Source organism: Bactrocera dorsalis, chromosome 2, assembly GCF_023373825.1.
Source record: "Bactrocera dorsalis isolate Fly_Bdor chromosome 2, ASM2337382v1, whole genome shotgun sequence".
NCBI lineage: Eukaryota > Metazoa > Arthropoda > Insecta > Diptera > Tephritidae > Bactrocera > Bactrocera dorsalis.
Genome location: NC_064304.1, coordinates 13,554,745 through 13,570,614, shown reverse-complemented (window position 1 = coordinate 13,570,614; position 15,870 = coordinate 13,554,745). Strand labels below are relative to the sequence as shown.

General features: G+C 37.4%; 1 protein-coding gene across 5 annotated transcripts in view; it reads left to right on the top strand.

Annotated features, from left to right (window-relative positions):
- LOC105230472 (cadherin-99C) overlaps positions 1-15,870 on the top strand; it is a 575,298-nt gene that overhangs the window by 18,523 nt on the left and 540,905 nt on the right. For 2 of the 5 annotated variants that reach the window (XM_049448688.1, XM_049448687.1), the window contains exon 2: positions 208-333. The exons of 2 other annotated variants lie outside the window; for them this stretch is intronic. In XM_049448688.1, the coding sequence (XP_049304645.1) occupies positions 301-333 (33 nt within the window). In that variant the 5' untranslated portion in view covers positions 208-300. Of the gene's footprint in view, positions 1-204; positions 334-15,870 lie in introns of those variants that run through there. One more of the 5 variants, XM_049448686.1, reaches the window with a different exon arrangement.

The window sequence follows — 15,870 nt, the reverse complement described above, 5'->3', positions numbered from 1 at the left end:
TTTGGCGTGCAGCGCAACAGTTTCTTAAGCCCATCTTCTGCTTATGCAAACCAGCAACGGAATGCTTTCCTGATTCTGAGTCTGTATGTGTTATTATTTCTGGTTACTTTGTTTATTTAAAACTATTGAGCGCTTTCATTGTGTTTACTTATCTTTGATTTTTTAAGTTTATTTTAATTTGTTTTTTCTCATTTCGCTGCACCACAGGTTTCCTGTTCGATTCGCAACGCAACCAATAAGCGACGCAGCATTCCGATTATTGTGCGCGTATCTGATGTCAACGACAATGCGCCGCGCTTCATGAACACACCCTATGAGGTCACCGTGCCGGAGGTAAGCAATGAACAATCCTTATGCAATTACAAAAACAAGCAACACCATGCTTCCATCAGTGTGTGTGTGGAAATATTGGCAAAGAGCGCAGATGAAAATTAAAACTTTCCTAAATCTACAAAAAGCATTTTTGTTTTTTGTATTTTAGCTTTATTTGCAACCTTAAGCAGTTGCTAGCTAGCCTCTTCGCCGCAATCTTGATAAGCTGCTTAGCGGGAAGCGACCTGCGTCGGCGCACCGGCTCGCTATGTCGCTGCATTATCGCGAAGCTAAATTTAATTTCTTTATTTTTTACTTCACAATATGTAGGAAGACAAAACAACAACAGCAACAAAAAACGATCTCGCTAGAATTAAACCACAATCACCGTGGCAACAAAAACAATTAAATGCACTTAATTCTAAGGCACTGTGTCTCCCGCTTCGACGTTCGGTGCCTGTTGCACCCTCTTCCCGTTGCTAGTTTGTTCGCGTTGTGCGCACCAGCCAAGTTCACCAACCTGGTGGGTGGTTTTCATTGATCGCAACTGGTTTTTTGCCCCACATACACTTCCGTTTCTACTAAACTGCAAAACCAAACCAACAAAAATTGCTCGCAACCATTTATGGGCTTCTACCTGCTGAACATGAAGCGATATATGTAGCTTGGGAAGTCAGAGCGGCTTCAGTTCTTGCTCAATTTGTATTTTGAACGCTCTCAACTTCAAATCTTTACGTGAAATGCATCAAATCGTTCCATTCGTCAGTCCGAGTTGCCAGCTACGGCTGCTATATATTCTTCACTGCTGGAGGTGGTTTATTCGGTAGAATATTATCCAATAATGAATGCAAGGTCACCAGATGGATAATCGTTATTCAAGCATAAGTATTTCAATGAAAAAATGCCAAACATTTACTTATATCTCTTTTGGTATAATATTTTCCATTATATCAAATTGAATTTGGCTGGTTATGCAATAATAAATTTTTTGGAAAATAAAGTTCTTTTACGAGATTTTGCGATATTATTTTTAATCATCAATCATCTATAAATTTTAGGTTTTTAAATATATGTACGAGGGCTGTCCGATAAATAACCGACCTAGCCATGATGCACGCGACTTTTTCAAAATTTTTTTTTTATTTTTCTACATAGTCTCCTTGTAACTCCACGCACTTCTCCCAGCGATGCTCCATCTCTGCAACCCTTCCAAATAGTACTTGGCATCTTTGTCTGCAAAATACGAGTTCACGAAAGAGATTGCCTCTTCATTTGACGAAAATCTCTGGCCAGCGAGCGCAGTTTTAAGTTGAGGAAACAAAAAAATTCGCTTGGTGTTAGATCCGGTGAATAAGGTGGATGGTCAAGCAGTTCGAACCGCAATTCGTGGATTTTCACCATGGCGACTGGTGAGGTGTGAGAGGGTGCGTTGTCTGGGTGGAACAAGACTTTCTGTTTTTGCAAATGTGGCCGCTTGTGCGATATTTCTTCCGTTCGCTTGTCCGATAATGATCCGTAGTATGCTCCTGTTATAGTTTTCCTTTTTCAAGATAGTCGATAAAAATAATTCCATGGCTGTCCCAAAAAATACTCGCCATCACTTTCCCAGCCGAATACACAGCTTTAGGATTTTGTGGGGCTGGTCCCCCCTTTTCAATCCTCTGTTTAGATTGGCTTTTTGTTTCGGGCGTATAATGATGAATCCAAGTTTCGTCTACAGTTATCAATCGGCGCCAAAACTCGGTCTTATTGCCTCTAAACTGAGCCAACAGAGCGCTGGAAACGTTCATGCGCGCACGTTTGTGGTCTAGCGTAAGCAAACGCGGCACCCAACGCGCGGACAGCTTTCCCATGCCCAAATCTTGGTTTAATATGTGACAAACAGTTTCTTTTGACATCTTCATAATCTCAGCTATTTCCCTAACTTTAATCCGGCGGTCGTCTAGTACCAATTGATGAACTTTAGCGATGTCATCGTCAGTGGTTACAGTTTTTGGACGCCCAGGACGTTCATCATCTTCCAAGCTCCTGCGACCACCTTTAAATTCAGCTGCCCAAAATTTTACGGAGGTAAACGATGGTGCAGAGTCACCATACACAGAGTCCAACTCATCTTTGATTTGTGATGGAGTTTTGCCTTTCAAAAATAACAATTTAATTACAGCTCGATATTCAATTTTTTCCATTTTGGGTAAATCACCGAAATAGACTCACAAAAACGACTGTCAACAGATAATTGCGCAAGATGAATTTCTGAAATTTTGGCGAGTAGCTATTATAATATGCACAATTTGAAGTAGAAACTTTTTTTTCAGATGTGCCGCTAGCTTCACGTTGAGGTCGGTTATTTATCGGACAGCCCTCGTATACCAAAACTCTAACCACTAAATTTATAATTCCTCGCAGACATACACACTACTTTAATAATAAGCGTTGGTGCTTGCAACAGACAACAGGGAACAGCTGTCAGATTGACAGACATGCAAACAAAATCTCAAGTATTCCCAAACAAAATTTCTCAACCCCAGTACTATGTAAGTTTGTTCCCGTAAACACAAAATATGGAATGCGGCAGTATAAATATTTTAAATTCGTAATACTTTTGAGCACTGAGGAGTTCTGAGCAATTTTGTACTCTCACATACGTGTCATAGATATATCTTAGAGTTTTCTGGCTTCAAGCTAGATGAAAAAGTTTAAATCATAGCTTTAGATCGGAACTATATTTTCTACCGAGCTGGCGTCTTTACTCCGATCCTAAATCGATAAATGAGAGTTATAAGCCACATGATCTGAGAAAACCTTACGAGGATGATGATGATTATGGATTTGATGATGACGATGATAATAAATGATGATAATGATTATGATGAAATGATGATGATGATCATCGTGATGATAACGAATAATTGCTGGTGATGAAGATGTTAATTTAAATGATGATGAAGATGATAATGATGAGGATCATAATGATATTGAATTAATGTTGGTGATGAAGATAATAATCACAATGATGATAATGACTATGATGATAATGATGCTTTCGATAATGATGATGATAACGATGATTGAGTTAATGATAATGATGACGACGATGGTGATGGTAATGACAATGCTGAAGATGATAATGACGTTAATAATTGTGCTAGTGATGATGATTATGATTGTGGACTTATTGACGACGATAGCGATGATGATAATGAAAGAATGATGTAAATCACAATGACGGTCATGATGATAATGAAGATGATGATGATGATAATTATGATAATGTGGAAGACGATGACGATCGTGATGGTGATGACAATGTTGCTGTTGAAGATGATAATAACGATAATAATAATACTAGTGATGATGATGATGGCAATGACAATAAAAAAATTGCAAATGAATCAGAATTAAGTATAAACTATTAAATCTATGTTGAGTCTCTCTTCGGAGCTTTACTCCCCTATAAAATCACTTGGTCTAATATCGTCGGCGATACCATTAGTAACCATCCCTAGTTTACTTTGGTTCTCAACACGTATTTTAAAATATTAAACATCAGTCTAAAATAATATTCAATAATAGAACAATTGAATAAAATCCTTATTATTTGTTTTTTTAAAAGTTAATTGCTTAAAATTGGAAAATGGATTATTAAGACCTAGACGCTTCCAAATGTCTTTTGTTTTACATTAAACAAATTAATTAACTTACAACAAATAAATAAACTAAGCACTATAAAATAGTTTGGAGCCTACTCATGCAGCCTGAAATGCAAACAGTCCATTTTGTGGCGACAGCACTAAAATAAAGGGAGTCATCATCAAAGACAATATTTCAAACATTCATACATACTGCCCAAATATACATAAAGACATATTATAACATATGGAGAAAACTATCAATTGCCTCCACAAACAACAAGTAAATCACGTTAAAAACAAGCAAATGCTGAAATCCGGCAACGCAGCCAGAGCAATAAATTATATAGACAAGTTGTTTGCTCGACGGACAGCAGCCAAAAGTGAAAAAACCCAAAACAAACCACGCTGCGACATAAACGAGGTTCAAAGGCAAAAATAAAACGAAAAAAAAAATCACCTCAATTTTGTGCATATTTTTGTTAATTAAGTGACGCTCTGTTGCTTGGTCGCTCAGTCGCTTGGAGAGTTGTCAATTTGACGCACTTTAAAGTTGATTTGAGAAGTTGCTGCGGCAGTTAGTCGGCGCAAGTACTTAGCAACATGTTGCTTTTAATGAAGCCAATGCGCAACATGTTGCTGGCGAAGCATGTCACACGACACGCAAGTCTACACGAACGACAACCGATAATGGTGGCTGAGTCTTCTTTATTATTTACATATTTTCTGATATTTTTTTATTATTTTTTCATTTATCTTTCGTCATACTTTTTCTGTTTCCAGCCAATTTTCGATGCATACACGTTTAAGCAAATGCATTTTTGGTCGCATGTTGTATTGTGGTTTCCCACAGGCGTAAAAATGCACATTGCATTCTTCCACAAATGCTTGGCCTACACACACATATACACTCACTTGCAGTATCTATGTGCGATTTTTGCACAAAACTTGCAACATGCTGCACTGCTATATATCAATCGGCTGTTGGCAGCAGCACCTGTTGGCACCGTTTCAAAGAGATGTCTATACGCTTACACCACTTCACTCCTACCCTACCGCGCCCCCTCTCTCCCAAGCCACTTTATGTTCTTAAGTTGCTCGTTTGCTGTCAACACAAATCCAGTTCAACGGGAATGACTTGGCCGCAAATAGATCACTCAGTCAGCGTAAATTTCTTTTGACTAGCGCCTGTTTGCCGCTTAGCCACCTCCCCGCGCTGCACCTCCATGTTGCACGCTCTTAAGCATGCGGAAATTGATTATTACAAGTTGGTCGTCGCTTAAAAGAGCTCTGCTGCTCTTTTTGCATTAATTTTTTTTTCTCCTTTCGCCGTTTTTGTTATTTTGCCTTGCGGCTGCCATCTTAATTGTGCCATTTGTAAGGAAATTGCGCCATTAATAAATACATTAGGGAAATCAAATTAAGTTATTAAGTCGGCAATGGCATGTACTGTTATACGCCACAAGCACACTTACTTATTCTTGCTTTAAAGTCCACGCCACTACTGCCACTGACACCAGCTGCCATTGCAAGTTATTTGCTGTGTGCCATTGCTTCAATTCATAAATTGTGCGGCAGGCGTTTGAAGTTTAACTATTTGCATAATAACGGTAGTCGTTAGTGTCAAATTTCATTCACTTGGCAAGTGAGGAAGAGAGAGAGAGAAGCTTACAGCATTGCTTAAGCGGCCCACTCACGACAAATTTGTTTGACAAATCTGTTTGAAGACGGTTGAGCACTCACGACAAACCGATTTGACAAACTTTATTTCTATTGTGTGCTTCGCGGAGTGAACATGTCTGATTATAACGCGGATGATGTAATTGCGCTGCTAGTAACACACCAGTGCATGAAGCGAAAAAAGTCAAATGCAAAAAAAAAAAATAATGAAGAAAGAATGGATGAAAGAGTGGTTATGTGAGAGATATAACCACTCACATGTAAAACTGTTAAATTCAATGGAGCTGACTGCTCCTGACGATTTTAAAAACTTCCTCAGGATGGATTCCAAAACATATATGGATCTCCTTACTGCAGTCACTCCTGTAATAAAAAAGGAAGACACAGGAATGCGTGAAGCGATTACAGCAAATGAAAGACTCTCCGCAACATTGAGGTTCCTCACAACTGGACAAAGTTTTGAGGATCTCAAATTCTTAACAAAGATTTCCCCACAATCTTTAGGCAGAATAACAATTGAGACGTGCATAGCAATAATTTCATCATTAAAATCGTTTATTACGGTATGTAAAAAATAATATTATTTATATTCTTTGTTATCGCTGTTGGAACGAGTTTGTTGGAGTTATTATTTCCTGAGATATAACTCTCACAGATTGATGTTCTGGAAAAATTTCCTCGGATGGAAGCATTTGCAAACTAAGTAGCAAAGACGAAAAGCTTGATTCGTTAGTTGGAGTTGAGTTTGCAAATCTTTGAACAACAGGATACCTCAATGGCTGCATTCCAAGGTTAAGGCTGCTCGAAAAGGAAAGTTTATTCAGCTGACCATGCATTAGAGTGTCGTCAATTATGCGTTTTGGCAAAATTTTTTTGTTGTTCGTTCATTTTGGGATATAACATGGACCATCCTGCAAAAACGTCTGATTCATCCCTTTTCGACGGTTTATTCATTTTGTCCAAATGTGCAACAGCTTTTTCCAAAAATTCCGAGCCATCATATTTTCGTTTTTTTTTTAATGAGAGGGCTGAAAGATTATAATAAATTCCCTTTAATATTCCAGATTCCAAGTAATGCAGAAGAATGGAAAGTAATTTCTGATGATTTTGAGAAAAAGTGGAATTTTAACAATTGCATTGGGGCCATCGACGGCAAGCATGTGCACATTAAAAAAACCGTCAAAATCTGGGTCTTTCTATTTTAATTATAAGAAGAGTTTTAGTATTGTGATGATGGCGGCGGTCAATGCAAACTACGAATTCATATCAGTGGAAGTGGAAACAAATGGCAAAGCATCAGATGCAGGTGTTTTCGCGCAATCCAAGTTGAAGTATTTATATGATGAAGGGCTTCTATGTTTACCTGAGCCGGAAAAGCTACCACTGTCCGAAGATATATTTCCATTCGTATTCGTAGGGGATGATGCATCTCCTCTCTCGAAAAATCTAATGAAACCGTACAGCCGCTCTAATTTATCGATCGAACAGCAAATCTTTAACTACCGACTTTCTAGAGCTCGACGTATTGTAGAAAACGCATTTGGCATTTTAGCCAGCCGTTTTCGGGTATTTCACACTGACATAATGTTGAGTCCAGAAAGAGCCACATTAATTGCAACTGCCTGTTGCTATTTACACAATTATTTAAAAGTAAAAAATGAGTCAATTTATTTGAGAAACTCCAACGAAATGGATACTGGGATTATTACAAATGACTATTTGACAGATTTGGAGCCGACAAAGTGTACCAACTCTTCCAACAACGCCAAGCATGTTCGCGATAAATTTTGTAATTACTTTAGTACTGTTGGTGCAGTGCCTTGGCAGAAAAAATTTGTATAAGCTCTATCAATTTTTGTAATAACTCCAATTTTTCTCAAAATAAAGATTTATTGCTTTTCATAATCTACGAGTATGTACTTACTTTTTCAATATCGATAGATTCGTCGAATGAGCAAAATCCATCTGTTTGCATCTCTTGGTCACCCAAAAATTCCAACTTATTGAAGTACCATAGATTTGGTACATATATTTCCCCAGCACCTGCCCCAGACTTTTCGCTCTTGCGTACCTTCACCAATTCACGTCTATATGCAGTGCGTAAACAATTCACTTTTTTTTTCACTGCGTCAATTGTCGCATCCTTATCAATTTCTTTATATTTCGAAAGTAAATTTTTTCACGACTTATCTTTTTGGCATTTATTCTTATAATTTTCACTTTTGCATTGCCATAAGGCCGGTTCATTTTTAAATAATTCAATAAAGTCTTCTAAAAAATTTTTGCTCACGCTTGCCATTTTTTTATCCAACCAACCGACCAAATGTTTGCAAACCACGCCACTCACGACAAACGAATCTACAAATCGGTTGTTAGTTTTTAAAATTTGTCGCAAACCTTCAATCCGTTTGACAACATGCCTACTCACGACAAAAAACACCTCAAACTCAAACAGATTTTGTCAAACAAATTTGTCGTGAGTGGGCCGCTTTAGGGTGGGTCATCTAACGTTTTATATTTGAATTATCTCTATTTCGACATTGGAAACTTCAAATACCATTCGGAAAGTGGCAGATTTTCAGTAAAAAGTGTAAAATTTACGAAATGGGTCGCTATTCACTATTCTACAGTTCGCAGATTGGGCAGAAGATCGTTTGCCCATAGGATGGTCAATTTTACCGAAAAATCATCTTTTCGGACGAGGCTCATTTCCACCTCGATGGTTACGTTAACAAGCAGAATTGTCGCATTTGGGGCACAGAAAATCCGCACGTAATCGTCGAGAAGCCAATGCACCCAGCACGAATCACTGTATGGTGCGGTTTTTGGTCTAGTGGAATCAGCAGCCCATTTTTCTTCGAAAATGAAGAAGGAACCGCCGCAATGTTAACCGAATTTTTCTTCAAGCAAATTGAAGAGGAAGACTTGGACAACATTTTGTTCCAGCAGGACGGCGCTACGTGCCATACAGCAAACGCTACACTCAATATTTTCCGCCCTATCTTTAGATTTAAAATTTTATATGGCCCACCCGTTTTATGAATCTTTGTAGAAACTCTGACGAATTGAAGTGGTAAATATTCTTCAAATAATTTGAATTCAGTTTAAAACCGTTACTGACCAACACATACAGTTTTAGTACTTTGTCACTCTAAAAATTATAATTTAGTTTTTTTTTTGGAAATTTATTATAAATGAATTTCTCAATAGATGAAAATTAACAAATGAAATGCTGTGCTATAAGAAAAAATATTGTAAATTGAAGTTTTACATTTTGCAAAATAAAAAATATTTCTAAAAATAATCAACCAATTTTTTAAACCCTCAAAGGCCAGCCTGATTTTCAATTTCATATATCGTTTATTTATATTAAATCTTTGATAACTCAAAACCAAAGAGATCAATTTTGCAACTATTATTATTTTATGGTCTTATAACCCATGTTGCAGTTAACTAATTTGACTCTTAATTGCCTCTTAATTAACAAGTACATGCAATAAATTGGAGAATGTTAATTTGGCTGAGGCACAACCAGTCGTTTTGCTATAAATTGCAGGCAATGTTTTTACGACCATCATCCGCTACAGTCAGAAGCCAAAAATATTTACAGCCAACATTGTAAATGCTTGTGGCATTAGCGGCAGTGGCTGTTATAAAATTGTGCTGTATTTAAAGAGTTAAAAGTTTATTGAAAAAGTAAAGACAACTCAGAAATTTTAAATTTTAAGTATTTTTTCAACCGCTTAACATAAAAAGCTAAACTAAAAATTTAACAGTCATCGACTAACTCTCTTGCAGACTAGACGTTTGTTTTTGCGCGTACGGAGTTTTTTTGATTTCTTTCTTTCTCAGCTCGGCTTATCCGCTTTTTCTCTTTCTTTCTATTTCTGTGCATACGCTTACTTTTGTTTACGTGAACTTTAAAAACACGTGCACCATGGCCCCGGGGCCACCAAACATTAACGCAAATCGATTTGCGTTATTAGATACTGGACCAAAAAGAAAAAAAAAACAAAATTGATTCAAGTGCCCTTCAAACCGATTTCCCCTTTCTGCCTGAAACTAAAGTGAATGATCCAAAATTTGTCGTGATTGAATCAACCGATCCCTCCAAGCCTATTTCATCTTACTCGTGCTTTGCAATTCATCGTGGTATCAAACAAATTAGTAGTGAGGTTCACTCCATCTCTACTCTTCGTGACGGAAAACTACTTATCCTTGTAAAAAGCAATAAAATCGCCGAAAAGTTTATAAAAGCAAAACAACTCGAAAATGTGTGCTCCATCTCAGCCAAGCTACATGAATCGCTAAACTACGTGAAAGGAACAGTGTTTGCCCCATTTCTTAACAATGTAGCTGAAGAAGAAATTGTTAAGGAATTAAGCTCCCAAGGAGTTGTAGCAGCATACAAGTTTAAAAAAACCTTCGACGGTAACCTTCACCCCTCCGGAGTCGTGTTACTCACATTTAATCTTTACCATCTTCCCAGTAAGATCGACATTGCTTGGTGCAAAGTTTTGGTTCGCCAATATATACCACTCCCCATGCGCTGCAAATCTTGCCAGCTCCTTGGGCATACGAAAAACTATTGTAAACGGTCACCTCTTTGTGCAAATTGTTCCCTACCTCCCCATTCCCCATCTGACTGTGAACGCACTTTCTGTGCTAACTGCGCACAGCCACATCCCTCCTCTTCCAAAGAATGTCCAAAATTTCTACAATCCAAAGAGATAATAAAAATAAAAACGATAGACAAATGCTCAATGGGAGAAGCTATAAAAAAGCACAAACAAAAACTAAATATAACAAATTCACCCAGTTACTCCTACGCCGGCATTGCATCGAGCGCAAATACTAGCAAAACAAATATAATAATAACAGCAGCTACAACAAACAATAAAAGCTCTCCCACTTACGCACAGAGCATTAAAAACTCAAATAATATCAACCACAAAAACTACGAAGAAGCAACCATAGATACGAGTATTGAAATTTCCAATTCCTCTTCCAATCAAATTGCCCCCATTGAACAAATTAATTATTCTGACTCCCATATAGTTAAATCAAACAAAACAGCAAAAGAAAACGATAATATTCCCACAACACAAAATACTAACAAACACAACTTAACTTTTAACTCTCCGACTTCCGAATTTCAACTCACTGATCGTATCGAGACAGACACTAACTACAATAGAAATCATTTCTCTTCATCCAAACCACTTTCCTCTTCCCCAAAATCCCAGCCACTCTTCCAACCTCTCCCATCACTCGCCCAAGTATTAGCTGCTACTATAAACCAAAATACGTCTGATAACGAAATGGAATAAAAAGAAAAACAACAACTAATAAACACTAATAAATACATATTTGCCTCTCCTTTTTACTTTGATTAAGTTTTATGACGTTAAAAATTCTCCAGTGGAATATAAACGGGTATTCCAACAACTATCACGAGCTGCAATTGCTTATCAAAGAGAAAAGCCCAGACGTAATATGTATGCAAGAGACACATATCCCACTAACACAAATATCCAATCCCTTTTATCCCAAACAGTACTTAGGCTATTTCTCTAACTTAAATAACATCCAAACTAACAAACAAGGTGTTGGTATCCTAATAAAAAGATACATCCCACATGAAGTTATAAATATAACTTCATCTATATCAACCATAGCACTAAAATTAAATCTGAACTTGCCATTTGGTATAGCAAGTACATACATCCACCCCCAGCAAGTTTTCAGTGAAACTGACTTAAGTAACTTACTTCAGCAATTACCCACCCCAATTTTGTGGACTGGCGACTTTAATGCCTGGAACCATCTGTGGGGCTCACAAAAATCTAATGCCAGAGGATCAATAATTGAAAATTTCATATTAAATCATCACTTAGTGTTATTAAATAATGGATCTCCTACTCATTTTTCAACCCATTCAACATTAACTCACGTCGACTTGTCTTTAGCTTCCCCTCAACTTTCTCCCAGAATTAAATGGGATATTTCCACTGATCTGAAAGGCAGCGACCATTTCCCCATCTCTATCACTGTTCAAACCAACCTCCACCCTATCAAATATAACCACCGCCCCATATTCAAAACAGACTTCGCTAAGTGGGATGTATTTCAAGCAGAGATCACAAAAAATATAAAAAGCTCGCCAATTGACAATATCAATCAAGAAAGTGCCTCTATTACCAAAATCATACGCTCTGCAGCCAACAAATCGATACCCCAATCTAAAAAGAAACTTGCTAAGGACTTTCCAATTTGGTGGAACGCCGATCTTAAATATCTTCGTGACCAGAAAAATAAATATTGGAAGGTTTTCAAAAATTCTATGTCCGACACTAACCTTACCAACTACAAAAAGTCAAACGCGTGTTTTAAAAGAGCGGTTAAGGCTGCTAAGAGGAGAAGTTTCGAAGCTTTTACCTCACAAATTAATCCTTCTTCAACCCCAAAAAGGATTTGGTCTGACATAAAACGTATAACTGGCATTCCCCATAATCCTGTCACAGCTATTCAGACAAATAATAAAGTCCTGACCAACTCTGAAGAAATCGCTGATACTTTCGCTCAACTTTGGGCTCAATACTCCAACGATGACAATTTTTGTGAGGAATATGTCAGGGAAAAGCAACACTGGCTTTCCATGGTGTACGCCCCACAAAGTCTGTCTGTGTCTGCGACTTGCGTAGAAAATAAAATCACACTCTGTGAATTGATATCAGCACTTCAACACGCAAAAGGCAAAACGCCGGGTATCGATCGCATATCGTACCCCATGCTCTCAAATCTGCCCCAAATAGCCAAACAAAGACTACTTTCACTATATAATAGCATTTTTGAAAAAGGTTCATACCCACACTCTTGGCGAATAGCGACGGTCATACCCATTATTAAACCAAATAAGCCTGCCGACTTGCCTTCTTCATACAGACCAATTTCTTTGCTATCCTGCCTCAGCAAAATTTTCGAAAAAATCATTGCAAAAAGATTAATTTGGTTCGTTACAAAAAACAAGCACATCAAGCAAAATCAAACCGCATTTAGGAACAAGCGCAGTACGATTGACTCACTTATCCAGCTACAGCATTTTGTTTCTAACACTGTTGCAACCAAAAACCATGCCACAATCTTGTCCACCGATTTCGAAAAAGCGTTCGATCGCGTAGGACTTCACGCAGTGCTGAGCCAACTCGCAGCCTGGAAGGTTGGTCCTAAAGCTTTTATGATAGTAAAGGCCTTCATGACACATCGTCAGTTTCGAGTTCGAGTCAATAATATATTTTCCAATGTAAATTCCCTTAAAAATGGTATACCACAAGGCTCCCCGCTCTCTGTAATTTTATTTATTATTGCTTTTGACAAACTTACCGACATTTGTTTAAATATTAAGAACATTAAGCTAACTTTGTACGCGGATGACGCTATTATTTATACTAATTTAAAAGACCCACTGAAAATTAACGAAACTTTTCAAAAAATACTTTTAGAATTTAAAAAATGGGGTGCCCGCACCGGAGCATCTATCTCAATTTCAAAATGTAAATTACTACATATCTGCAAGAAGAAAAATTGTAATTATCCTCAACTTATATTTGATAACACTGCAATAGAATCTGTTAATAACTTAAAAATCTTAGGAATTTTTTTTGACAACAAATTCAATTTTAAATACCAATGCCTTAGTCTTCGAAAAAACCTTTTCAAAAGGCTCAATATAATTAAATACTTATCTAGTAAGCGTTCATTTATACATACAAATACTCTAATTAATATTACAAGAGCTATAATACTCTCTAAAGTCGATTATGGCTTACCGATTTATGGATGGTGTGCCAATACAAATATAAAGCAATTGGAGGCTCCATACCATGCTGCGATTCGCCGTAGCATAAATGCGTTTCCCACATCACCAGTAAAAAGCATCTTGGGTGAAAGTGGTCTACCATCAATAAAAGAGAGAATTTACGAAACGACGGTCCAACTACTTCCAAAACTGCTAAATTCGCCGAACGCTGATCTTCATAAAATGCTTAGAAAAGCCGCAAGACACAAAAAAAAATTCCAGCTTAAGTCCACGCTTCAACGCTGCCTTGGGTATGGCTCAGCCATAAACATACTTCTACCATCCAAGACGAGCAAAATCAACATTCAGCCGGAATGGCTAATAAACGAAGTCACTATAGATACCTCATTGCACGATTTCAAAAAATTTAACACCAATAATGCCACCTTCCAACAACATTTTCTTGAAATCGCTAACGAATACAAGTGTAAAAAATTTTCGGCTATTTATACTGATGGCTCCAAAGCAACAAATACAGCTTTCGGAGTTACAACATCCAATGGGACAATCATTACCGGCGGAATTCTTCCTTCTCATTCATCTGTTTTCACTGCCGAAGCTTTTGCCATCCACAAAGCTTTAGAATATACCACCCGACAAAAAGGCAAGTTCGTAATCTGCTCTGACAGCTTTTCTTGTTTAAATGCAATCCGTAATATACGCAATAACTCTACAATAATATCAAAAATTCGAGACACATGCATCAAAAATAAACGAAAAATAGCTTTGCTCTGGGTACCAGGCCACGTCGGAATTGCTGGGAACGAGCATGCAGACAATGCCGCTAAGTACTTCGAGTCAGCACCGACTCTTCTCCATGAGTTTCATGACGAAAATGACCTTAGAAAACGGTTACAAAAGCATGTACAGGAAAGAAGACGCGCGGACTGGAGAAATTTCGAACACCCGTATAAAAACTTCAACCCACTTCGAAATAAAATTTACTACCCTAGCAATATATCTCGACTGAAAGCAACCGTATTTACACGTTTAAGAATCGGCCATACACAAATCACACATCAGCACCTACTCACCGGAAATCCTAAGTCATCTTGCCCCTTCTGCTCCAACACACTATCCGTGGATCACATCTTACGCACCTGTCCAGCTTTAGAGAGTATTAGGCATAAACACTTTATTTCTGCTCATTATCAAACACTGTTAAAAACACCATCTTTTGAAAATATTACATGTATTTATAATTTTCTAGTGGAATGTAACATACATAATATGATATAATATAGATTTGTTATAATATCGGAGTCGATGGCCAAAGCTGCTCGCACTCCTCCTTATCATTAGGTTTAATAGCCTGTATATTTTTCCTAATAAATGTAATAATAATAATAATAATAAATTTAAGATACAATCATTTTTTTTTATTTTTTTTAAATTTTTTTTTAAGTTTTTCTTTTTTGTTTTGTCTACTAACTATAAACAGTTAGTACCAGATATATACAATTTAACATAAATTCTCTGAAATAGCCTAGTCTTCATATAGGTGAGGTTAAACTGGTAGGCCCAATAACTCACGCTTAGACCATTTTTGGTTCTTTGCGATACAAGAGGGAGTTCCGTTACTAAGTCCATGAGGAGTGGTCATCCTCTATGATACTTACGCTTTATGTAAATTTTAACTGACTCTGTGGCCTCACTATCGATACATTCTCCAGTTTATCATATCATAGAGACCCAAAGATGCTTACAGCGCAGTCTTGCCAATGCGAGAGAAGTGTACAAGAGGTGCTCCATTGTTTCCCTAGTGCCTTGTTCTAGACATTTCCTGCAGTCTTCTCGGACGTTAAGCTTAATTCTGTGGGAGTGTAGCAAAAAGTCGGCAAAATTTCCTCTTAGCTGTAACCTCCGTTCTGGCTTCAAATGGAGCACGGGTATCGCTTCTTACAATGTCATGATTTCATGCTGGCTCCTGTCAGAGTCACTGCATTGCAGGCAGGCGGCTCCTAGCGAAGGCTGAAGTATTTTCTGAATCAACCCCTTATGATGCACAGCTTTATATGCATTCTTAGAAATAGCTGATTGAGTAATACAACGTCCTTTGCTAATAACGTACCTGGCCGTATTTATATAAACAATAAACGGAAAAATAAAAGGTTTTTCTTGTCACCTGATTTTAACAAAGGTTTTTGTAACATAATTTTAGGTGTTCAAACCTGTGGCTCATTACTTTTTTTATTGCCAGTGTCTGCACGATCAATCTACTTATGCTCTTAGTTTTAATTCTTACAGTTTTCTTCATCGTCACCATAGCGCTAAGCCGTGATGATGCCAATTTGCTGTAGTAATAATAAACAGACAAACCTGTTTATGCACTTGAACTCCAGCTGATCGTAGAACAAGTAAATTTTTTATTTTTCTTCTTATAAAAATATT